General features: G+C 42.3%; 1 protein-coding gene across 1 annotated transcript; it reads right to left on the minus strand.

Annotated features, from left to right (window-relative positions):
* Positions 1-86: 86 nt before the first annotated feature.
* Positions 87-21,312, minus strand: LOC128885611 (zwei Ig domain protein zig-8-like). Its single transcript, XM_054139711.1, has 6 exons — positions 19,067-21,312; positions 10,034-10,200; positions 5,907-6,117; positions 4,433-4,560; positions 1,722-1,890; positions 87-523 (listed from the first exon to the last, which is right to left on the minus strand). Exons 1-6 carry the CDS (start codon positions 19,110-19,112, stop codon positions 417-419), a joined length of 828 nt encoding a protein of 275 aa, XP_053995686.1. The 5' UTR covers positions 19,113-21,312; the 3' UTR covers positions 87-416.
* Positions 21,313-27,050: the final 5,738 nt, after the last annotated feature.

The following is a 27,050-nucleotide window of genomic DNA, read 5'->3' on the forward strand; positions in this document are numbered from 1 at the left end:
GGCACGATTAAAAACAGAGGGCGTATAAAATTAATTCCCGTCCAGCATTCTATTCCGGTACAACAGCCAGAAAAATAGCCGGAAGGTAAAGACAATTGTTTTATTGATATGTACATACAATAAATTTATTTACAAATAATACAATAAATTTTGACGTCGTAAGTTATTCGTTCTTGATGATATATCTTAACAAAATACTACGCTCTTACCGATTATTGTGCCGTGCTGATATTCGAAAACTCTTTTGGTCACGGAAATTCAATGTAAATGTAGGTAATATTCGGTTTTACCCTGCACAAATATTTTCCCAAAGAACGGTAACGATCGTAGGCGATGCGACTCCACTGAAAATCGCGTTGTATTATCGTGTCGGGTAAGTGTTTGTTTCGTCTTCGTTTCGGTTTCTTCGTTTCACGTTATATAAATATTACGTTAACTATTATTAAAATTATAAAACACATCGGCCGCGTCCGAGCATACGACGAACTTCCTTCTCCGTGATGCATGGCAGCTGGATGTTCCTCTGCAACAGAAATTTTTCATCCAGTCGTACGAAATTTTTCATGAAAAAACCCAAATAGCCGCGAAAGAATGCTTCGTAGATATATCGCGAGATAAAAAAGTGTTTCGTACATAAACATGTTTGAAAAACGCTGGTGCACGTTTCAAAGTTTTTTCGATGCAACGGTCGTTCGTATTTGGCTTCGACGTAACGTAATAGCGATACGAGCACATCATTCGAATAATTAAGAGAAAGAACAAGCAAACAGACGATCGCGGGCGGATCAGTCGACACGATGACTGTGATAAATCACCGTCGCGCACGACGTGTCGCATCGATCTGCATTCGCGTCAGGTAAGGCCGCATAGGCGGCCATTGTACCGAGCAATTAGCGCTTGAAGTTGATAAATAACATACCGGAAACTGGGCTTAACTTATTTCGAGTTATCGTTAAATCCACGCGTCCGCTTTCAGCCCCTGATAAGGCGTTCTGTAATAAATTTACAGCGCAAAGGTGAAACAATTATTTCGACGTCCTTTTCCTTGCTCGGTTCTCGATAACGCTACTGCAAACCAGACCTGTATTATTCTACTTCACGGTTGTTTTGCTTTTCAAGTGGCGTCGAGTACGTTATTTAATTCCAAGAAATTGTTGTCAACTCTGTAAGTACACAGGATACCGAAAGTAGGAATAGATTGGGCGCCGAGACTCATTCGACACTTTTACTACATATTTCTCTATTTGAATTTGCAACGTGGTCTCGCATTATTTCACGAGTTATGCGACCTACGCTCAGTTTGCGAAACTTGAATTAACCGCGCGAGACTTCACCGTTTGATTCATGGATGTCGCTCCGTCTTTGAAATTGGTAAACCGTGTCAATCTTGCTCGTCAAATCCGCTCGACGCTGGCTTTCAGCAAATTTATACGCTCGAGACGGTCAGGATCGATACCGGTCCAGTATCGAATTAAAATTTTCTAGATCCCTGAGCTTACAGGTATTATACATCGAGGTCTGCGTATTATGTTTTTAACAGAAATAATTTGTAATAAAGAAAACACATCTTCTAAGGAATACTTTGATAATGTAAGCGGCACCACAACGTTCCTGGAGTAAAAGGGATTAACCCTTTATTTACCAAGAAATCAATCAGCTTCGCTGTCGGTGATTGTTCCGGTGTTTTCAACGAACGCCTTTGAACATTTCACGGCACTTACCGTTAACAACGTGCACCTTGATGCTGCTGGGATTCGCGTTGCTCGGCTCGCAGGTGTAGATTCCAGAGTCGCTCGGCACCGCTTTCTGGATCATTAAACGGCTGGTCGTTTCGGGGCCTTTCTCCGTCACCAAGCTGATACCGCCGCGCGGCGAGTCGAAATTAATTACCTGGACGAAAAGATAAAATTACCTTTACACGTTCGTGTTTCACTGGAATTCACGCGTCGACCGAGTTGCTACGCGATTCGTTCCGCGATGAAATTAAACTCCTTGAGCTTTTCAACGCGTTGGCTAACCTGTGATACGTCCATGCGTGTTTCGCGACGATTTCGTAACGCTATATCAGTGATTTTACGATGGGCAGCTAAAAAATATTTACGTAATTTATACATACGTATACTTTATTAATATAACGAAAAATAATCTGATTAAACTTAAAACGTTGAAATTTTCAACAGTTTTTCAATTATGTCTCATCAAAATGTTCCAGCAACGTGTTACCCGGGGTTGGAATTGATCAAAGGTGGTCTGCTGCCAACTCGTCGAACACATTTCGCAAGTGGAATATTAATATACTTTAATGATCACGTGTGGTATATTAAATTTTCGAACAATGTGCTACAGTAGCGAGTTACTAAACAAAAGAAAATTAACTTTTTTTTAAAAAGTAAGAACCGCAGCCGTTAAAAGGAATAGAATTGAAATGGGATCCATTTCTTTCCTGGATTAGGTCTGAATTGTTTCCACGAGCGACGAAAGAATTGCGATCCCTTCCCGTTACAAATTGTACCTGACACTATAACGAGAATATCGTAAGCCGAGACATATCCTCTTTTCTTTTTTATCGAACGCCTACATTCATCAACGTCGAAAAATTTCCATTCCTCGAACGAAGATAGTACAAAATTTATAATGCAGGATTAATTAATTATAGTGCAGGATTAATTCACGTAGACCATTCGATCGACGTATTTAATGGAATTCGTAATTGGAATTGTATAAAATGCAGGCGTCAATTTAAGACTTTGGCAATTATGCGTTACTACTGTTTATTTAAAAATTTTATTTCGCGATTCTACCTGGTTGTGAGATAGTCCTGAGAGTCGTGCAGCTCAGTTTGGAAAACCCTGAGGTAGGCATATTTGTTAAACTCAATTGTCGAGCACTAGATTTGACACAGTTCACTGTTGAACGTGTTAACGAGTTGGTTCGACAAAGACTTCCACTGGACTTCCACTGGAGCAACCGATAACTCGTAAACTACTCGAAAGTTTGGCAGTATTCGTACGAAGTGCGGAAAGATTACCGAACAACTTCCCCGGTACTTCTCTGCTCCAGCTAAAACGTTCACGTATTTCGCGCGATAAGTATGGATTACACGTTCCGCCCGTAGTATGCACACTGTTAAAAAGAAACAATATTGGATCCCCAGGTACATCCGACTTCTGGTTCGCGCAATCATTTCCTCAAAGCTACCGCGTTTGCTTTCTCATATTTCCGTGGAAACTGAGCACCCCCTCCAACCGTTGGATTCTCACTGTGCCGTATAATCCCGTTCCCGTGCACGAAGACAAAAGATATTTTGCTTCAAGGTTCGCGAGAAGAATGGTAAAAAGATAGGTATAGTACACGCGAGCCACGTTTTCCACGGCGTAGCCCCTTTGAGCTGGCACAAAGAAGCTCGCGAGAACGTAAAACGAACGATGAATGCTTGGCTTGGCATAGCATTAACTATGCCCCGCATATTATATTAGGTCGTTCGCAAACTTCATTCCATTTTGTTTTAATAAATTGGGTTACAATAGCACGAGCTCAAAAGTATCGCGGCTACCTTAATTGTTTAGAGCATTTTGAAAAGCTGGGATTGCGATCTTGAATATCCGCTCGACCGAGTCTCTGTCTGCACTTTGCTTTTAAAGAATAACGAAAGGGATAGAATTTTTAAATGAATGGTAATGCGGGACGAGATGATAATTTAATATAAAAATTGTGGACTTGGCAAAGTCTCGGTAATCGGCACGAAAGTACAATTTCATCCAAAGGAAGTGCTGTTGAGCGTTTGGTAGGATTACCGAGAAATAAATTTTTCGCAAACTTTTCTCGAATAACGAAACTATTATTTTAAAAAAAATACTCGAGCCATCGTGGAAAATTAAAAGTTGCTTTCGTTGAAAAACGAGCATTATTACCGAACTGAAATGACATAGTTTCCACCTCAATAATGCGAGGTCGCGTAGATAATTTGTACCTTAACCGAAATTAAAAGCATAGAAATGAGAAATAATGGTCCAGTCGCCATATTTAGCTGTCATCGCGTCAAGCCGTTCTCGTTTATTCTCGTCGTTAAAATATTAATTTACTCGACGTTGAAATATTTGCAAACGTAAATTCCATGGAAGCACACGTGGGAAAATTTGTTCATCTAAGACAGCAGAATTTTTTCAGGGACAAGATTTTCAATTTTCTCAATGTTCGTAATATTATCGCATTACGTAGGTATGTATGGGACTCGTCGAATACTTGGCGAGCGGAGGTAAATTCGCAATGTGTCGCTGGAATTAGGAACGAGCGACTGCGGATTGTAAGGAACGCGACGATTAATTTACGAACGTAGCAGAATTCCGTGTAATTTCTACGAAACGTTCGATTACTCTAATATTATTAAATGGAACAACGTTGTTTGACGAAGAAAAATCAACGTCGTACTTGCCTGTGTGTTATGACTCCAGTTCATCATGGGCGGCGGTTCTGGAGCGTATTTCACGACGCAAGTCAGATTAATGGTGCTACCCTTGTTGACGAACAGATCGGGCGCTCCAATTATATTGGTAATCGGCTCTGGAATAGAATCGTATTCCTCTTGTATTCGACAATTACGTTGAATTTGTTATTCGGACAAATTTGATACGGCTCGGAAGAATGCATTCGAATTAAAATATCCATAATTGAATTAATGTAACAGTCGAAAACGGATCGCGCAACCGAAATTAATCGTTATCGACAACATGATGCAACGTGTCAATTAGCGTTTATCAGCGTTTTCACGCCAATAAATATGCGAAAACTTTTCATCCTGAAACAGTGATAAATGAAACTCACACCATTTTCATAATGAACGGCTCGGCGGCGCGGGGTAGCGATAGTCGATGACTTATGAGGCATCGTTTGGAGAACTTCGTGCAGGCTTTAAAGCATATAAAAAAGACCAATTTGCTTTCAATGGTTCCGAATCGAGTATTTCAACCCCATTTGTTCGGTGTATTCGTTCATTCGTTTACACAGATTGCAATTTAAAGCTTTCTAAACCAGCCGTTGCTCGGTTGAAACCACTTTAATTAGCCGAGATCCCACTTAGGCAGAATTATTATTTGGATTTCATCGACCCTCTTCGAATGCCAGGAATTACTGTTCTCGATTTACCGTGATTTCGTTCCGGTAACGTCACTTAATTAAAATTTTCTTCTATTCCCGATAAATTCGGATCAAATACTCTACGAGAGATAGTCACGCGATCCAGACAAAGTGTTCGTAACGAGAAACCTTTTAACCTTTAAGGGATTTCGCTTAATCCGGGTTATTAAAATAAATCTTCCATACGCGATTTCCGTGCAATGCATTCCTAAAAGTGGAAGGTTTAGGTTCTGGAACGCAAGGAAGCAGGGATGATGGTATAATAGATACGACGAGATATAATATTCTATAAATGTCCGATACTTTTATCGCGAGGCAAAATATGGAAGCAAGCGTTAGGTAACGTTTCCAGGTCAAGTCGGTGTGATAAGATCCTCTCATTGAATAGTGTGGCTCGGTTAGGTTTCAGAGCAGTCATTAACGGTATACCTGCGAGGATATATGAGCTTGCAGACGGCCTGATTTCACCTGCTTTGTATACTCGCACGAAGTCTTTGCATGGATTTCGTACGTATCCTCGATTAACCCCTTTCACGCGGTTCTGGCGCGCGTCTGCACATCTCCAACTGAGTTTCGAACCCATTGACAGGGGATACAAGAGTTTCAAGTAATTTTAAGATATACGCATTCTCGTTTATTTCAGATTCATTTCTGATTTATCGTAGTCCCGAAGCAACGCTCCAAAATCCTCCCTTAACGTTTCCGAGTCTTGGTATTTACGACCGGGATAGAACTTGGAGGAAACAGCTGCACCGTTTGCTCGAAATACTTACCAACTATCGTTAGATAAACAGGATGACCGATAGGCGGTGTCGTTGATATTTGGCACTCGTAGATACCGGAATCCTTCTTCTGGGGAAATCGTATCGTCAGCGTCCAATCTTCGGTGTGCGGATAATGCACAGCTTCGAAACGCTGGTCGCTCGTGTACGTGTAACGACCAACCGTTAATAGATGTATGTCTCGATGCCTTACCCAGGATACCTGAAGCAAAATACAAACATTCATCACGTTCGATAGTTATCGGAGAATCGTTCGCAAAGAATTCGTTTTGGCCCTATCCGGCGATATATACGTTGAAAAACGATCGATGGAACCGATATAAAAACTTTGTACCTAGTACGCGCGCGCGCACACTCTTGTCCTGTTAATTCCGAGGTCAATTGCTCCAGCCTCCTGCGTATTTAAATCAATAATCTGCCGACAATATCAATGAACTGTGAACGTAATTCCATAGAGTGCGTTCTCTGTGAGTTGCATTTACATTCGATTGACCTTAATGGTCGCTCAAAGAGCGAACAGGACAGTGCGACGATAATTGTTTACCTGATTTGTTCGTCGTAGTGATCCCTTTAGCGATGAAATTCAATTCTGCCAAAGTTTCGAAGGATCGCGAAACTAGGGGTAAAATTACGCGATCGTTTAGGCACTCGTACTCGAAAGTCCTGTTATAAAATTCAAATACCAGAAGAATTTGTACTTCTTGGCACGCGTAAAAGGAATACTTCGTTCGTTCGATTACTCGAATAAATCTGGAGTGACCGTGAGAAATGGAGCAAGCAGGGTGCATTCTTGAACGTTGGTCGGCGGGTGGGCCGAGAGATCTTGGGATTAAAGCGCAAATGTCCGGGTAGATGGTAGAGGGAACGGCCGTCGTGGCACGAAGGAAGGGTCTTTTGCCTCGAGTATTTCGTTTCACGGGTGCATCGTCGCATAAACCAATTTCTCGTAACGCAGGCATCCGCGTCGCTCCACTCGAGGCGAGTGTGACGTCACCATGGAGATTCGGTATTGTCCTAGCCGGGCCGCGAACCTGGCAGCTGCGGTAGCCTGCGAGTTCTCGAGATGACACCGGTGTGTCATCGGCATTAGTCGCGGCATTGTTTGGTGAAATTCAACCGAAATCTATGCAGCTCGCGTGATCATGCGCGCCGCTTTCCATGCACCGAGAGCGTTGCGTAGGTGCATAGCGCGGCGCGGCGATGCATTTATCTACGCGCGAGTAAAGCGTACCCCGGACCAACGACGAGCCAAGTGTCCACGAATGGCTCCGAGCGAATTTCGCGGTTCCCTCGTTCTCCGAATTACCGTCCACTATATCGGCGCTCGTACCATCTTCCTTTATTGTCCTCTAATTTCGCTTGAATTACCATGCACGCGTTAAATAGCTCGTACACCGCGATTTATTTACAAGTGTTTTCCAGTTTACGTAAGAACCGTTCAAACGGCCGCTATACAATAGAAACTGAGTTTCGTTTTAGTAGAAATCGCCAACTGTTGCATTCCAACCAATAAATTCAAACCAACGCGACAGAAGTTTATGCAACCTATATTCACATTTTTCAGCAAATATCAACAATCACGGTGTCATGTATAATTTCGTATTTGCAAGACACGTAATGGGAATCTGAAGATTCGAAAATTTCGGGATTTTCAGAGACGCTATTCGGGAAAGGTAGTTTTGAGGGAAAAGGCGAGAAAGTTTCCATCCTCCGTTCGTCGATGTTGCATCAAGAATGTACTCGAGATGCATCGAGAAATGTACTCAGGACGCATCGAAGATGCATCAAGGGTGCGCGAACGCTGCCTCTTGGAATCTTTTCAAAGGCGTGTCCCTTTAGCATTTTCTAAAGCTTTTACGTTACATTTGCAATGATCACTACTTTATCATTGTGTAGAGACCGTTTTGTTTCGTCTGGAAACTTATGTTTTCCTTAGCGACCATTGCAATATGTAGAGTTTGAAAAAGTCTCAAAGGAGGATTTAAGAGGGGTAGCTCGCTGCATGCCCTTGTAAGCTCAGCGCACAGGCCACTTCATGCTGGTACTTTAGAAATTATGACTCTGACCACTGAACTTGCTTTAATTTCTTTTTTTTTTTTTTTTACAGAGTTTTCATAAAGTAGTCTCTTTAATAAGTCACTCTACTTTTCTAGAATTTTGTACCACTTCTTTCCATATTTTCCATCCGCTTTAGAACAAGTGGAATACTCGAATACTCGAAACTCGTATTCCTATAATCTAGCAGCGACTCTCACGGTTAGGTGTGGTCTTGTTAGAGCAGGCTCTTAATTATAATTTAGTCTTGGTTGCTTCGGGAAACGATGGAGGATGCGTTTATCATCGCGAGGCTGTTTTCAACGTTGTTTGGACGGAGAATGCCGCTGATAGGCGCTCTCGTCATCCGACTACTCCCATTGACGCTCGCAGAGATTACAGGATCTCAGCGTAAAAGCGGACAGAACGGAAAATGGGATCGGCAAAGGAGACGGAGAACAGATCCCGAGAAAATAAGGACTCGCTGATCTTTGTCCGGATAAAGGAGACTAGGTTACGCCTACGACACTCGTGCGAGTCTGCAACGCTCGTGTGTACATAGGGGAGGCTCGTATAGGTTGCACTTTCCTGTTATCCGAGAAGTATGGAACAGTGTAATGATCTCGAGGCGCTTTGTTCCGGAACATCCACGCAAGTAGGCTACACTTTGACAAATGGTGAACAAAGATAGTGAGGGATTTGGAACTTCGTTTTTTTTTTTAACGTGACGAGGAACGATAAATACAAACAAAGATAAAAAATACTCTTCTCCAAATCATTTAATCATCGCACTGCGAAAACGATTAGATTTCCTCGAAATTTCATTTGCAGAGCCTCCATCGTTCCACTATTAACCGCAAGTATCAAGTAAGACCGATACTAGGCTATTGTAATTGCTTCCATCGAGAAACTCCGAGCCAAAGTCAAACTGCTGTTGATTAGCTTGTGGTCTCTATATGCTTACTAATGAAGACCGCCATTATCGTCGACGGTGTATTAACAGCCGGTTCTTAGCTGCTCTGGTTAAACACACCGTGATCGTGTATCTTCGCCTTTGAAAGCTGGCAACTGTTTCAGTTTCCAACGAGCGTTCATAATCACAGCGGTACGCGTCACTACGGATCAGCGGTTGAATCTACACTTGCAATCAGCCAACGTCCCGAATAGAGGATTAAACGCGCTTGGCATAAGCGGAAATCTAGAAACGAGCGTCTTTGGGAATTCCGATGGTGTTGCTCTTTCTGCTTCTCCTCCTCGCTCGAATACGTTCTCTTGCTTTGACAAAGAATTTCCGTTCCGCGCTAGTCATACCTTTCGTTCTCCTCCTACATATTCCTCTTAATCTCTAGAGGATTAACGGTATTACGAAAACTTTATTACGCTTTGGCATGCTTATCGTTAGGTTTCACCCGTTATATGTTCAGTCGAGACAAAAGTTCTCGGTGGAGTGTAAAGCAAACTTGGGAAGACTTTGCGTGCTGGTGTATTTGCAAATCCAGTTATTTACGAAATCCGATCCGCCAAGTTGATCGGGAATTCGTCCTTTTCTATTTACTTATCCATTATTCGTTACAACGAAGAAGAAATAGCTGCTACGGGTTAAAATTACTCTTTTGTTCGAATTCTCTATATATACACACACATATCTCGATATACCGAACTACCTAAAGTTTCAAAATTGAAGAAAAAGATTACACAATTATATACAAATGTCAACTATTGAAATCGAGGAAGGTAATACAGAGAAAGTTGTGCTCTCAGTTGTTTGTAACTTGTCGAAGAGTCAAGATTTCAGAGGACGGTGTTTAGCACTGGAAAATGCTATGTACGCTCGCGCCAAACTGTGGTTAGGAGTTCACGCGAATGGATGTGGTAGGAATGGTCAGGGATTGGTCTGACTATTCACTACGCAATCCACTGGCAGAGTCGAGAAACATTCCCCTTAATTTGTGGTTCACCTCGGCTTCATTCTTGAAAGCCTCGTGTATGTTACGCACGTGTGAAATTTTTCAAAGATAATTCGTCACTATTTATTTACTCGACTTGGAGTGTTCGAAAAAAGTGCAAAATTTATTAAAACTCACCGTTCGATTTCCAAGATTTTTCACTTTGCACACCAGATGCACAGTTTTCCCCACCAAACCGGTGAAATTTGACTGCATGGTGGTGTCGAAATGGGGCCCTGTTCCAGGTGTCGGCCATTCCTCTAGAAAATCGGTTCGAAAATTTCGTAGACACGACGCTATGCCACCTGGAATAAAAGAAACATTGTGTCAAATTTGTCACTCATCGCTACAAGTTGCACGCATTAATTAGAAGCAATTCACGTTACACTGTACGATGTACATTGTTTGAAAACGCTATGTGCTTTCATCGTTGTAAAACGATTATCTATAATTTGTGCCATGAGACAAAAATTTAGGTTACAGAAGTTTCGTGTCGGTGAAAAATTTCCGGTGATTTTCGACGGCAGTAAAACACGCATCGTCGGTCAATCGCGAATCAGGACGAGTAGGAGGCAGCTCAGCGAGGGTAACAGCGTGTAACGCGACCGACAGTTTGGGGACCATCGAGCTATTTTGCTCCCATTCTAGCGGAATAACATCCATAGAGTGCCATTGTTCACGAATGATCGACTCTCCTTCTCTCTTCGCGCCATTTCCCACTCCTAAATTGCTCTCTTCGAATTATACGATGGAAGAACGCAAGCAAACGTTTCGTACGCATTTTATTATTTCACTTTGGGCTCATCGTTCGTATTTATTTGCGTTTATTTCGCGAACAATTGTCGCTGCAGAATGCAGCCCTTTGCGTTGAATTGTAAATTCGTTATTATCGTATTGAGAATAAAATGAAACGGTGACACAGAATGAAATCCGTGAACATTCGTACGGGCGATCGTAGAATAAAATTTCCTGCTGTACCTTGTCGTTTCCATTGTAGAGTGACTTTTAACCATTGTATTCCAAACACTGTCGCGAATTTAAAAATGTCGAAAACCATTTCTGCTCTACCGTCGTAGATCGTGTGACGTTCTTCCAAAGTTTCGCAACAGCGAGATCGTTTATTGTACGAACGCTTAACCGATAGAAACGGGGCGAACAGAAATTCAAATAAACCGAAGTGGGATTTGGCTAGCTGGCTAGCGCGAATTCAGCTGGGATCCATTTGTTTTTCGGGAAAAGAACAGGCAACGTAATCGTGGATTCGATCGCCGAAATCCGATCAGAGGTTCAAAGCGGGAATCGAGCGGCGCGTTTAAAGCCTGGGGATCAGCGAGAGCGAAGTTGAAACGTGGACAAGAATGCCGGTGAGCTTTTTTCCTTGCGATTGCTCTTTAGAGTCATCCGCGTGCAAAGAAGCACTTTTGCAGTACGAAATTCTCTTTCGTTAGTTTACTAGACCATGTGCTCGTATATTACGCTTCGAAGCTTTCCAGTACAGAAGTGGTTAAGACGAGTTCTCTCTAAGCACCGCCCAAGATACACGTCCACTATTTTTACCGACACATTGATTTTGTGCAAGAAACGCGATATTTTTCTCTGGCTTCTCTTCCCTTTCATTGTGTTAGATTGCTGCATATGAAATTTCTCTCGAACCTCAAATTGTCCGCCACGATAACAAAACCACGACGATACGCGATCGTCGATTGTTATACGACATATCGAGAAGGCACGAGTTTCCACTTTCTCGGCTGTTATTGAATAAAACAGAAGAGAAGTATTGCTATCGATCAAGATTTCATCTCCATTCTGTTTTCATTTTTCGATATTTTCAAGCACGTTGAGTCCGAAAATACAAAAGACTGATGATTTTGTCACCACAAGTCTATTATATAATGTTCAGAAAGTGTGATAATTCCATTGTTTTTACTAATTTCTTCTATTTTTTCATTCAATATCCAGCGATGTAGACGGAATTAGACGAGAATCATTTTTGGAAGACCCTTTATATTTAGGTATCATGCGAACCGAAAAGTTCTGTATTGATAATGATAAATGTTAGATACTGTACAATAATATATCATGAAAAAGAGTGTATCATATAAAATAGGAACACGAACAATGTCGGAAACAGAAACCTGCACTCGAAGTAAGTTATGCTTTGTGTACGGTCGAATAGAAAAGACTTAGCGCATTGTGAAACTTTAAAGGAAGATGAATCTGTTACTTCTGAACGGCATTGTCAACGATTGAACAAATGATGTGCGGTTCCGAGGGATAAAAGCCATCATCCGTTAACGGAAGAACGATCGCTCTCCACCGCGACAAAAATCAAGCGCAAACAGTAGTCGCGATTCAGAGCTAACTTTGTGATTTGATGTACGAACGTACAATACGGTCGTCGACTATGATTTCTTACATGGAAATGTTGCATCATTCATTTCGACTGTTACAAAGTTGTTTAAATGGTAAAGAATGTAATAAAAATGTGAGCGAAAAAATAGTACACCTATAGGTGTTTGTGTCTGGCTGTAATTAAAATCGATCGCACAACTTGCCTTGCAGGAAACGCGTGCCGAAAACCCTCTGTCACGTTTCAGAACGTATGTCACTCTAAGGAAGAAACGTTTTCCGCGGTGAACTCGTTCCTCGTGGGAAAATTTAAAGATCTCCGGCGTGGTGAACTCTTAAACTTTCGAGCGGAGGCATACGCGAGTTAAGGCGAGCTGGCTAAGAGCACCGCAACCACGACTTCGCCAGTCGTACTTCGACGAAAATTAATTTCGCCCCGAAACGCTACGCTCGAATTTTCCTTTCCACGTGTCTCGGCTTTCCACGAAATTCACAGCGACTCAACGGAATGACAAAATTACGCGAGCGTTGTCTAGAAAATATTCCTGCCTGGTATTCTTTCGTCAGCCAATTTAGCCAGCTTCTTCGCAAACTTTATTTCGCGGGTTCTCAATTGCGAATAGGTTCGTAACGAAATCATAAAGCGACGCAAAAATCTGCGCGGGATCAAATTAATTTTGAATTGGACTTTGCAAGAAAAATCACTGCGTTGACTTGGAATGGAATTACTCTTCCACTGTAATAATACTAATAAGATTTAAGGGTGTCTGGGTAAGACGAGTATTGATCTTCCCTAGATTTGGTTAAGGGAAGTATTAAAATTAATCGGTATTTCCATTAAGAAAGTTCAGACGTCTATAATTCGTTTTCCGAGTTGAAAATAGCGTCTATTTTTGCAAAAGAGGACTTTTCTTCGGCGTATAACAGAAAGTTCGACCGTCGTAGGTTGTACTCTACAGCTTTTCCGGCGAAAACGGGTCAAATAAGTTCGCAGCCGAGTATCGGATAATCTATGATCCGGCGGCTGGGCCGGAAATTAATTTTGCGCACGAATCTGGTAATCCATCTTTGTTCCATCTTTTTCTCCCGTTTGAATTCGTTCCTTGCTTCCTCTGAAACATTGTCGAGATATTTCCGTGATTAGACTAATTTACTTTTTAGAAGAATGCTTTCTCGTCGTTTTCTCAAGTTTATATTTAATGTCTTCTTGATATAATTAAAAGTACATAAAAAGTAAGTATGATATTTATGATTACTCGCTTAATGGGTTCAAGCGATCGATCAATTACGTCTCGTTTGTGGAAAGCACAAAACGAAACCACTCCTCTCAACTTTCTTCTCGGCTTTTCCCCTTAACATCTTGCTTGCTTTTACCTGTAACTAGAACTTCTCTTTTCATCTTTTCCTTTCAGCCAACATTATTACCTCGTATCTATTTAAAAACTTGGCTTAACATGAAAACTTTTCCATCGTACACAGGGGTGATTTCCGTATTGTTCGGTATAGTTTCGAAGTACCGAGGGAAATAATCATAAGCGTGAAAATAAAGTCGGCAGCCGGGAACAATGATGAAATTCCGCGTCACTCACGCGACCGACTTTTCGCTCAAACTTTGTCCGTAATGAAAAAATGTCGAGTCGCAAACGGTTAAATAAGTAACTGGTCGAGAGCCAGATAAGTTCTTAGGAGGGCACGGTAACGTGGATTTTCTCTTCGCCACCACATAAGATGTCACATCGCTGTCATCCCTGTCTCCAAACTTTCGAAGAACCTTTAGAATGTTCCCTGGCAAAGTGGATGACTTTGCGCTGGCTTTACAATTATTCAAGCCTTCGGTGGCTGGTGCTTGTCCCTCACAGCTAACTACCAGAGGAGCACTCTCCCCAACAATGAAGGGCCTTGGCTGGTTTGGTTGCTCACCGCAAAATCCTATTTCGTTCCATCCCGTTCCGTCCTCGTTTCCATTATCCCTTTTACTCGACAGCGGATTCTACTAGTGGCTAAGTCAAATCTCATCCGCTCGATTTTTTACATTACTCTTTGTCCGTTTCTCTTTTTCTTTGGTTATATTATTAATCGCGATGCTTAATTGGCAGAAAATTGCCGTTGACACTGTTCGTTTAATTGGTTCGAACCAAAAATGCTTCTGATCAATCTTAAACCGCATAGGGGTGCCGCCATACCACACAAAGAGATCGCTTCTTTCCGTCACATGTTACTTCGACGGCTCAGTCTCTGTAGAGCGTCAAAAAATGAACGACACGCGATTAATTTTCCAGAAATTCGTAAAGATTTCGATGAAGGATCGTCGATGAATTATTTTTATTCGATTATCACTGTAAACGCCCCATCGATTATCGTGGATTCGATTGTCGTTTACGAATTGTCTCTACGATGCACTCAAAGGGTCCAAGTTGGAAAAGTTTCTTCGTTGTAGCATTCGGCACGCGCATCTGTGGTTCGATTCGGGGGATCGAATAAGGTGTGGGTATAGACAACACTCGTGAAAACTTTTGTAACAACCGATAAGAACAAATAAAAACGATCAGACGGATAAAGATGTTAGGAGAACAAACTGAATGCGTGTTATCTGGCAATTATTTATTAATATCATAATAAATGATCGACATCCGTTATACCTAGGTCTCTGAAAATCTCGATAGACCGAAGGTGTGTCGAGCGACTCTCGTTATTCGAAATGTCGAAATTGAGAGTATATTGTTTCCATACCGTGACAAGAGCGTTGAAACTTGCGCGACGTCATTCACCTTCAAAGGCAGTTTAAGATGACGTGAACAAAGTAAATGTTTAGCACCAGTTAGAGAGCTAACAAGTCCGCAGCCGTCCGCGATGAAAGGCCGTATAAATGAGAGTTTGAGAGACACCGGATATTACATTGCGCGATACATGGCCTCTTATTCGGAAAATCTGCGAGCTGTTTAGAACATGGTACGAAGTGCAAAGTTTGCGCATACAATAATAAATAAATAACGCGAAACTTTGCTCTCTGTAATCGCTGTTTTACGGTTGCTGATATTTTCTACATACAAATACGTTTTATCGATCGCTTTTTGTTCAAACCACCTGCCTCCCGTCGAGGTTAGATCCATTTTGCGAGGCTCATTTTACCGCAGTCAGGACGCATATAAATCGAATTTCTTGCACCACAAAGGAAAATACGTTCCATATACTCTGAAGAGCCTTTGGTGTCTTCTTACTTCGCGACTCGAAAAATATTTCTACATTTCGTTGCACGACAATGACGCTGTCCAACAATATGATGTTTTCTATGGGAATTTTAATTCATTTCATTCTACGTATATTTAACATAAGTTTTCCTTCTGTTACAACATCGTTTACAGGTCAATTTTCTTAACTTCGACGATAAGTGAACGCTTTCGTTTGTGTGCAAACCGGCATTCAATTCGCATAATCCGATTAATAGTATTGCGAGTGTATTTAACTTTGTCTGCGTTACGTCGGTAATAACGCGAATCGTACATGGATCATCGCATGCGTGGATATCGTTGACAGCAATAGGTACATAATTCTAGCTCGTCTAATAACCAATTCAATTTATTAAACGATGAAATTGTGATTGAACTACGCGTGTAGAGCAATCTATCATAAATTTCGCTGGGTCTCGATGTTGTTTCTAAATCACCCTTTGACGGGAACTCGGAGAGAAATGGAAATTACCCGAAACGCTAGTCAACTTCTGCCGATCGATGTCAATGAGCTTGTCGCAAGGAAGTAATGAAAAGCAAACTAACGGTCGAATCGACTCCGACGCTTATCGAAAAAGGCTAACGGTACTCGCTAGAGCATACAAAATTAACTTCTCGACGCTATTCGTACCAGCAGTAAAAGGAAATATGGGAGAATAGATTTCAGATTTCGCTATCTACATTTTTACTCTGTAATTACTAGGATAATAAATGTAGAAAAAAAAAGAAGAAGCCATTCGACCAATTGAATTATAGATTATACTCTTTTCTAGGACTAGTGAAATATATTTAGATGAATAAATGTATTATATATCTACCTATTTCAGTATCTGAAGGGAGGAAATGATTTAAATAGGGTTCGTCCTTGGTAAATCGGTATTTTCGATCGATCGCGTGCAGCTCGTCGGATACTTTAATCCAGAAGCTCTGTGCTCGGCAGGGGTGACGTTGGGATCATTATTTTCCTTAACCCGTCGCTTTGTCGAAACGAATCTTGAACCGATTAGGTGGTGAACCATGACGGCGAAATCCGCCGATAAACCAACGCACAGTCGAAGTGTTGGAATTAGGTGCACCGTTTCACTCGGCTCACCGTCATAAACGCGAACAGCGCGTTGAACGATCTCGATCGGCGTATAAACGCCCCGTAGTCTGGCTTGTATCGGCAATTCGGTACCTCTGACTCGTTCTATGGATGGACGATCAAAGTGAATTCGTCAGCTCGATTTCACTGTCCCTCTAATCCGGTTGGATTAAACAAGATGACTCCTATCCCGCCAAATCACCGTCATGTCAGATGCAAAATCCGTCACCCCTATCGCTTCGAACCAGGTGGAATAGTTTTTGTCTCTTTCATGTCTTTCGAAGCTTGTCAGTCTTCAATTTCTTCGTATGCCAGATAACTGTATTTGTTTTCAAAATGATGGCGCAAAATATCGTAAAAAATGGTATTAATTTTGCTCGTGAGCAGTTTTCTAAAAGTAATATCGTATTATTTGCCTATTAAACATTCATAACGTTTCTCTCATAACGTATATCCCAGATTCAATCAATTTCCCATGTAGAACTAAAGTTATCGATAGTCAATAGTAAACTCCGCGATTCAATAAAATGTCCGTCAGAGGACGTTATAAACATTGCAATTTTTTCACATACAGATAGTTTAATGAAACACTTTGTTAAATATTTGGATCGCACGAATACATTTTAAGAGAGAAAAGGTGGATAGCGTCAAGAAATGCGAACAAAAATAAGGGAGTGCAAAACAGTTGCGTAAAATTGTGTTTCGGCGTCGTGCTTTCGTTTAGCAATACATTCGCGACAATCATAGCGAATTTCTCAGATTCTCGACGAAGCTGGACTGCGCTTATTCCTCGGCGAAGAAAAACCATTGTAACTTTTCACGGGACCAGTTCTCCCGAGACAATTCTCGACTTCAGGTACGCGAAGAAAAGGAAACGCGGCGAAAGCTCGAGCGGGAAATTATTTGTGCGTTAAGTCGCGCCAGTGTCGTCCTTGTGTCTCTTTGTGTCACGGAATAAACAAGCCTCCCTCCGTAAGGTGAACTGAATAATTGCATAAAAGTGTATCGGGACAAATGAAATCGTTATTGAAAAGAACATTCCTCCCGTTAAAAATGTTTACGAGAAAACGAGTTCTCGGCAAATTGTTCTTTTGACTCGATTGGATAAACGTGGAATTTCGCTACAACTTCGGATGTGTGATTTCTTTCCTTATGAAAACCCTATATTTTAATCAATTCTGGGTGTCGGTGGGATTGGCTTTTATTCGATGGAGGGCATTGTACTAAAAATTACTTTAACGATTTATCGGACACGCGCGCTACCGGATACGACTTGGTTACCGCGTCTGACCAATGCTCACTATTTCTACTTGCTTTGGCGTTCGTTGACATTAATCGCGGTATAACTTGTTCCAACCCGTTGCAGCTAGATAAAATAAATGATTTCGCGTATAATTTCAAATAAATCAAATACTAACACTGGCACAGACACGATTGCAAAATCAATCGTAACGTGTAACCTATAAATAAAATCTTCGCGAAAAAGATTTGACGTAATTTTAGAAATAGATTTGTTTGTGGTTTCGTAAATTACAATAAAATAAAGTAATATAATGTATATAATAAATGTTTGCGTGCTCCAATGTCCCGATATTAAAAGGAATAACTATAGGGTAATAATTTAAATGTATCATTATTCAATTTGCGCCAGCATTACGATAACAACGTTTACCAGCTTAAAATAATTATTTTACTGAGCCGAGTTACGATAAAATCAATGAAAATGTTAATGTTGTTTATGAAGATTGAATTTAACGAGAAAACAATTTGCAGAGTAATAGATATTTTGCCATAACAATGAAAAATCGATATTTGTACCGGTATTAATATTTCCGTTGTCTGATAATTAAATTATACGATATTACGTTTGAAGGAAAAGCAACGATTTTTTTTAGGAAACCAGAGAAATACCGGTGGAAACAATTTTTCGTGGATTAGATTTCAAACGAAATACAAGGTTGTCGGCCCCAGGGCTAGGTGTAGCCTCGCCACAAGTTCGAGGGTTCTCTCCCGTTTCCCCAGCGCCAGGGTAGAGTTCATCAAATTCAATCAAACTGAAAGATATACCAACCCCACGCTGCTCTATATGCTAGCTCGCATGGGGTGAAACGTTGTGCCAAAGCGTTGCTGAAATTGAGAGGATTGTCATGAATAATACAAGTGCCCTAACAGCGGAGACCTAAACGATAGATTTGCAATTCAAACTAAAAGAATCTTATCCTTGGAAAAACATTACTTAACCGTTTCAACGATTAGCAACTACGAAACGAATGAAATAAATTCGACATAGAATGTGACGTTATACCATTCAATGACTATTTGTTCGAATAGTAGGTGTTTGTTACATATGTCTTGCAAAATGAACTCTATCATCCTGCAATATTACGTTTACACAAAAATCTCGTTAACGTTACAATAGTTTGAATGTGCGCATAAATAACATAACTACTTCAAACAGGTTCAAATCTACCGTCGACGAAGACAGGAACGTCAGATGAAGTTTCGACTTACCAAAAGAAACGATAAAACAGACGAGCACGGGAAGAGAAGTAGACATCGCTTTTCCTCGGCGTGGTTCTTTCACATATTGATATATACTATCTTGCACGCATTTCACGTCGTTTCCTCGACTCGTTCGTCAAAACCGATGTATAGCCTCTCACTATTTCCAGTTTCTCCAAGAACGTGGCATTTCACGCGATCCCTTCACGAGATCCGACGGAGACCCAATACTGGAGACTCGCGATGCACGGTTTAGGTTCACAATCCGAAGCACAATTCCACGATTTGCAGTTCGTTTTCGTTGACAACACGGCACTGTTCCGTTTTGTTCGTTCGATATCACTTGCACGTCAAAAAATTGACAAAATCTTGTTACGTTCGCGGTGCGTTCGACGCGCGAATATTGTTTCATCCGTTTCTCCTTTTTCCTCTTGTAAACACGATGAACTTTCGGATGTTAGGAAGCTCGCGACCACCTTGCCTTCCGTCAGTGGAATAAAGCGCAACGTAGCGCGACGCGAGTTCCCAATGAATGCAATTAACGACAGGAGTGTTTCTTTGGCGGTCGTATGGCAGTAGTTTGAACTGGTCTGAGATCAGAGAGACCAAGCGAGATAGAGCGAGCGAAAGAGGAAGACGAGGAGAAATGGTGGCAGTGGACGCTTTTACGCCTCTCGCCGCACTGACGACCGCAAAGTCGTTCGCGATGCATTAGGCGGGACTCGTTAAAGTAATTTCCTCGACGCGCTAGACGTTCCATCGATCATTCTTTCTCGCACTTTCTTGCTGTGCGTCGCTGTGCTTCGCTGCATTGTTCGGAATCGTCTCCCTTCGTACCCTATTCAAGCTCTAATTGTCGAGTAATGCATCGTTCGTTGTCTTCGTCGTGGAAATCGATTGGCTCTTCGATCGAGCAACTTCCACGGTTCGATATATGTATATCACGATAGGACACTGACGGAGCAGCTGATAAGAAAACGTAAGTACAGAGGACGCGTTTCGTCCGATTTGCTTGTCTAACTTGACGGATAAGTTCCAAGTTTAACATTCCATGGGAAAAGGGGTGTTTTTCTGGTTCAAAAGCAAGGGAGCGTTGACCTCGATCGAACCGATCCAGGTTTTTCACCGGTGTCCGTCGGAAGATGTACGATTAACGTTTCAACAGCCACACGATTCAACCAATGAATAGAAGCAGTACCGTGGTCAACGATCTGTAGTTCGCGAGAACAAAGTACATAGAATTGCGTCAGTAGTTGCGAACGCGTTAACGTCGACGACTCTGTGCCGCTAATGTGAATCGCTTCGGTGCAGAGTTCGCGAAGCTTCCTTTGGGATTTCTCATCCGTCGAGCCGTCGAGTTTCCAGGTATCAGAGCCTGAGGTACTGGTGTTCGGTGGAAAGAGATTTAGTTACGGCGGCGAGGTGTTCCATTCGACGATGAAAGGAAGTTGGTGCCAAGTTCGATCGGGCTACGAACTCTAGCCGTACGTCAGCCAGTTTCATTCGCGAACCACCGGCGGTAGCGTTACGAGCCTTTTATGCACACTGCTTCCTCGTTCGGTAGAAGTTTCGCTCCGAACTCGGGCCAGAGATTCTTGGCCCAGTTGGACTTAACGCCAGCGATTCGCGACAAGTCTTTTCGAAGTGCTTCGGAAATCTGCGATCCAAGTTTCCAGCGTCGACGATGTGTCGCGAGCTAGCAGCTGCAGTCTGTGAATTAGAATCACGTAAATGTTCTCTCTGGAAATCGAAAGTGTTTCTCTCGAGACTCCTAGGATCGAAAAACGGAGTAGACGACTGAACCAATTCACCGCAGTTAACTGCACCCGAAATTAAACGCGAAGCGCGCGAACCACCGTGTCCGCGTTAAGATTCCATCCATGCCCTATCGAGTGCTAGCGAACAGGATCACGGTTCACCGGTTATGTCACTGCACCACATCTTGGAAATCGGCACGATCCACTGACGATTGCTCGATCCAGCGATATCGGATTTTCTTGGTCAGAGAAAAAGAAGGAACTGGAGGGTGGCTCAAAAACGGGGTTATTCGCGTCGCATCGATGGCCACGAGGTTCGCCGATCGCGAATGACCGGTTCCGGTTCCGGGGGGAATTGGCCGGTGTGGAGGAGCGTGCGGATCCTCGGACGTTCCACGGAACGCGCGCGACGCGACGGGAGAAGGTCGCGGCTCTTTCGAAACGACGATGCTCCCGCGTCAAGGATAGCCGAGGGACTACATTGCGCGAGCGCCGCTCGAGCTTCGAGCACGCAGCCGCCCCATGCAGCCTCTCCGATTCCGCTCCTCTAAGCTATACGATCCTCGTTCGTGTTTCCCTTGGTGCACAGTGTGCATTTGCGCGCGTGCGCGCTCACCTGTACCGCGTTTCTCTACCTTGGTTATATACCACCCCTCTTCCTTTACACCGTACACCCTTTGCCCTCTTTCTTTTCCTTCTTCCCCCAACATCGTCCCTGTCTTCCTTCTCTTCCGATAGTGTGCATTCAACCTTGGTACTTCTTCTTCTTCTTCTTCTTCTTCTTCTTCTGCCTTCACTTGGTTCGTCTATTCTGCTTCCGTTTCTGCTTCTTCTTCTTAGCTGTCGGTTTCCTTCCAGTTATGTAGTTTGCTTTCACCCGTATTCCTCGAGACGTTCATACCTTTTAGCTCGTAGTGGTAATGGTGATTGCTGTTGTATAGTGAACCGCAGTGGCTTGATAAAAGCGCGAAGACGCGTGAATCCGGCTGTAATTTAGGGGAGAAGAATAATTATTAAGTTAGGTTGTATGCAAAATGTTGCGATGCACAAGTGGAACGGTGTTTGACCGACGATCTGTAGGTTGCTGCAAGACTTGCACGACCTGGTTCCCATTTAACGTTGCGTTACCAATGATCCAACGAAATTTAACGCAATTCGAGCAAGAATTGTCGAAACATCGCAATCGCGTTTGGAATTGCCAAAAATCTTTCTTTTCGTGAGGGTGCAAGACAATTTACGAGCACGCGTTGTTTCTACCCTGGGTACTGATTTGTACTCGGTGGATCGAAATGCGCGATAACCGTTACGGAGCTAGTATGGAGTCATTTGTATCTGCTGCCGTCGTGTATAAAAATACAGATGTACTTACCGTGGTGGAGAACTAGCTTGGCACGGGACCGTTCGGAGAAACCGATGGGTATAATTTTGTATCAAATGTAAAACTGCTGCTTCAATTTTCTAACGCAATCTTTATGCCCGCCTGGCGTGGAAAAGATCGCCGCCTTCTCGACGAATACGTAAATTATAACTCCATACGATGCGTCAGCACGGACGAACGCTCAGCAGGATCTTTGCTCTGTTCTTTCAAGAAATATACGAAGAAATGCGTTAGCTGAACGTACACTATCTGCCAACTTCCCATCTCGCTACGACTGAACAACGACACTCGTTGATTGGACAAACTTTTCCGTTATAGAAAACGCTCGAATTTTGTTCGCTAATGAAAATTTAAGGTTTCATACTTGCCATTATATCTTCGCGAGAGTATTATCGATGATTGCAGCGATCTCCTCGATGGATACAGATACGACTTCCACAAAAATGTTTTGTATAATCCGTAATTAAAAGCCACCCGAACGAGGCCACGTTTGGATTCATTTCATCGAGTGTATCTCTCCAATCTGTTAATAACAGTCTCGTTAAGAAACAATGAAAAATATAAATGTTTCGATTTTCATTACCGGATAAAATTTGATCCTACCTGCGTCACCGATTGCGCTCGGCTATTTTCTGCCGAATTCGCTTGGATTAAGGGTCCATTTGTTACCACTGGTGTTACTCGATTTCGACGGAAATGTGGTTAAATCGTTTTCGATTCTTGTCAATATCGGCATTCTTGAGTTTCAACTTTTCCTTTAAACAAAAAGCGTGTTTATACAATTCACAAATTTCAGAATGCGAATTGCTACGATTGCCGCAACAAATGCGTTGATTTCGATGAAATTTGTATACTTGACGACTTTAGCGAAGGCCGTGGAGCGTTTGTCAGCTTTGCTATTACGCGGTCGCGTCCATTTGTGAGCGGAAGCACTTACGCCAGCTCCAAAACTAGCGAAGCAATTTCGTCGGTATAGCGAATCTCGCTATCGGGCAATCGTAAACCTCATCCATATTGAAACGGCGCAATTCCCACCTGGGGAAAAAAATACTTTCACCGAGGTTCGTTCGTTCGTTCGTTTTTCGTGACGAGTTATAAGAACGCTCTTCAAACTTTGCACCGCGCGACGAGAATACGAGATCTATGAAAGAAACGCTATCGCGGGAAAAAATCTCCAGGTCAGAGTTTTATCAGCGAAACTTATATTTTTACTCGCGTCGCGTTATTTTGATATACTTTTCACGAAATTATCTTTCCACGAAGAACACTATTTCGTGCCAGCGAGAAATTTATCGATCAACTCGACTGTTGAACGAAAATGACGTTAGTTTTTTATACTTGGATTTGTGAAAAGAACAAATTTCAGGAAATTAAGTTCGATGTACAACGGGACACTCAACCGTGAAACGGAAGAATACGATGACCTAAGTTTCATGATTCGTCAGCATCGAGGGTGAGTGGATACGAGTGAAAAGCAAAAGAGGTGGGCTAGAGAGGACGAAGAAGAAACGGAAAGAGAGAGGTCGATAGATATACTCGCGCGTTCTAGATTTCAACCAAGTACTTGCACCTTTGTCCGAATTATAGGCACGGAATGGTGGCGAGGTTTAACGGAGTGCCCTCGCTTTGTCAAAAATCGTCACGATTTGGCTCGAAAGGTTTCCTTTTGTACGGTACGATCGATGACAATGCAGACAAATTTTTCGACGTTCTTTGAAGTTTTAATAGTATAGAAAACGGGTTTCTCATAAAATATAGTTACGTACATTGAAATTTGTATTCGTTGTGTTTGTCTTTAATTGCTTTTGCCAATATAACGAAATCTTTCAGGATGAAATTGATTCGGTGGTTACCTACAAAGAGCAAATGTTACCAGCGAATGTAGCCAGTGTATTCATTCTTTAAAGTTCTCATTTAGAGTCCGAGATCAACTAAAGTATAGCGCAATTTCGCAGAAGGGCAGATTGACACGATGAACCACTTTAGCGAGAAGCGTAGAACGACGACGTTTTCGCGTAATCTAAAAACAATTGCACACCCGACGGATTTCCCTGGGAGACGTATAAAAATCTGTCTTCATTCTTTTCTCCGTCGCCATTCTCGATCCCGTCCGTCTTTCTCCCTTGTCGAAGATTTTCGCTTCTTATTGTCGTAACGTTCTTCGACAGTCACTTTCGTAGCAGTATTTTTACCCCGTGTCTCGTCGTAGTTAATGGAATTCATTAATTTCACCTGCTGAAATGGCCACTTCGTTATTCTTATTTAAAGATGGATTGTTCGAGTCTTCGCCAGACACGGCATCCATTAACGCCGAGCGAAGGGTGTTCGACCCCTTTTTACTTCGAACTTAACTCCAAGAATTTCTGTTAATCGTTTTGTGCACTTGTAGTTATACTGCAGCATTTGCATTTCCTAATTAATCAGAAACGAAGCGTGAAGTTATTCCACTCGAAACTTGAAAAGAAATAAGAACGAAAGAGGAAATCATCGCGTGTTATTCCGATACGGGGAATCTTCTCTGGAAGATCTTGAAATGTTGTTCTTAACAACTTGTACGTACGAATCTAAAAGTATTCATGAAAGAAGAGTCGATAGTTGTACGGTACACAGATCGAACTTTGATATTCCAAACTTCTTAAATAATGGTACGTGTTGTTGGTTTCGATGAAATCGATGTTAACGAATTCGTATATCAGCGATAAGGTATGGTCGATTTCCGATATTTAATTACGAGGAACGGGACACCACGTAGGGGAAAATTAGCTTCAGTTTTAATATTCGTCGTCTAATCTTCCACCTCCGCGTCGCTTAACAATATCTGTCCCTATAGTTCGCGGGTGTACTTAAGTTCGTATCAGTTAATTAATTCATTACAGAAGTCTCGTTCCATTATAAGGGGTAAGCCTAATTACCTGGCGAAAGAGAACTTTAAGAGGTCTCCGGAGGGTCGGCACGCGCGTCACCGAACGCTCCAACGAGTTTGTCAGCTCCGGCCACGTCCCGGTGAAACATCTTCGAAGGGTTCTCGCGGCGTTTGCAAACTAACCAGAACTGTCGGGTCATCCCTTAAGTGTTTGCGTATTACGTTGCGCGAACTTCCGATCGATAGGTAGCTGGATACCTGTAGGACTCGAAAATACCCTTAACGAAGAACGCCATCCTTCGAGTCGAAAAAAATCCTGATATATGAAATACTTGGTGGTTCGTTTTGTATCTAACACTAAAAAAATAGCAAACAATTTTGTCAAGTGCACGCAAATTTCAAAGAAAATCATTGGATCTGTCAACTATTAGTTTCATGGTCTCTGGTTCTGAAAATTACGTCTGGAAATTACATTTTCGTTCAAGTTTACAAATTTTACGAGTAATTTGAAATATTTCAATGACCGAATATGTACGTAAAGCGATATAGCTATTTCGGGAACTGGTTCTGCAATTCGACGGAGAACGTAATCCAAGTAAATCCTGCTTTGAATACTAGTAGGCTCCCACGTATGCTTGTACGTGACTGCCTTTGTGTCTGTATACGCAGGTTTCAATCGAAATTGCGAGATAAGAGTTGGTTCGAGCCGTCTATTTGCAAGTTAAACTTGAAAAATAAATCGAGTCATGAAATCGAGAAATCTGAACAGCTCCGCGGAGAAATTAATTACTTTAATGTATGGGGAATTTGAATTGCGGATATACCGATAGATTATATCTCTTTCAGATATTTCCTCTTTCGTGTAATTTACCATATAGCAAGCTTTACGGCGCGTTCGCTTCGATAAAGTTTCAGGGCACGTCTAAAAAAATTGAGTTAAAAATTAATATCTGCGATGAAATTCTGCGTATCGTTTGTTGCATTTCCAAGAGAAAATCATTATCAGAGTTACGATAAAAAAAAAAAAAGTAGTATTTCAAAGAAATTCAATTTAACACGCATTTGCTGCGTATTTTTCATCCAACACCTGAAATTATCCGGTCCTGAATTATTCATCCAATCGATTCGTTTCGTCTTGTAATTCAAGTTTCACGTATCGGAATAAGCGCGCGACATGTACTGCTCTCATCGAGCTGGGCGGCCAATTTTCTCGAACCGACGAAGAACTCACCGAGGACGCGTTTGAGGCAAATAATTTTGCGTCGTTTTAATATTACAGGTACGTGTCGCGTATTCGCGAATGAATGCTTGAAAGCGACCATAGAGGACGAAGGTCGGTGTACAGGGGCTAGTATGAAGCTCGCAACGTCGAGGAAAAGGAAGCATCTTATCCAGCGAAAAGTGGGCGGCACGGTTAAGTTCCAGGCTTGAAGTTCGCCTATTACCGTATATAATAAAGAACCGTTATTCCGTGGCGGTCTTATCTCTAAGGTAGCCGTGAAATAAAGAGGCGTAGACTACGCCACAGGGGTGGAGAAGGAGACTGCTAGACGAGGAGGGCTCTCCTCTCGGCTCGGCTCGACTTTGCTCGTCTTGGTACCGGCTCGTCGCTCCGGGACGAGACCAGAGAAGCCCACAGGCTTTTACAAACATGACACAGAGGGACAAGGACGGAGACAGGGAGAACGGAGAGGCCCAGAAAGATTGGACTCGCTGATGAGACGCTCCTGAGATACGTTTGTCACTTTCCTGATAGAAAAACTCTCTTCTCCAGTTTTTTATTTCATCGAGACAATGGCTGTGGACGTGGGACGTATTATAAGCGACGACGACCGAATTGGCTTGTCCTTTGTTAGCGGATTTTGTCGGGATCGGATAAGAACCCTGTGAGAAATATTGATGTAACGTTAACGAGAGACATCGACGAACGACCCTCTAATCGACCTCTACCTTTCCGGGTCTTCCAATTGTAAACTACGCTGCACATTGCGTTCT

The sequence above is a fragment of the Hylaeus anthracinus genome, unplaced genomic scaffold (genome assembly GCF_026225885.1).
Source record: "Hylaeus anthracinus isolate JK02 unplaced genomic scaffold, UHH_iyHylAnth1.0_haploid 11981, whole genome shotgun sequence".
NCBI lineage: Eukaryota > Metazoa > Arthropoda > Insecta > Hymenoptera > Colletidae > Hylaeus > Hylaeus anthracinus.

What these genes read in the sequence shown, in the direction of transcription:
- LOC128885611 (XM_054139711.1), bottom strand. Translation starts at nt 19,112, where the DNA reads ATGTCTACTTCTCTTCCCGTGCTCGTCTGTTTTATCGTTTCTTTTG. An exon ending in ACTGGAGTCATAACACACAG is followed by an intron (nt 1,891 to 4,432) that starts GCAAGTACGACG and finishes CTTTTCGTCCAG; the next exon opens with GTAATTAATTTCGACTCGCC. An exon ending in CAAGGTGCACGTTGTTAACG is followed by an intron (nt 524 to 1,721) that starts GTAAGTGCCGTG and finishes TTTCTGTTGCAG; the next exon opens with AGGAACATCCAGCTGCCATG.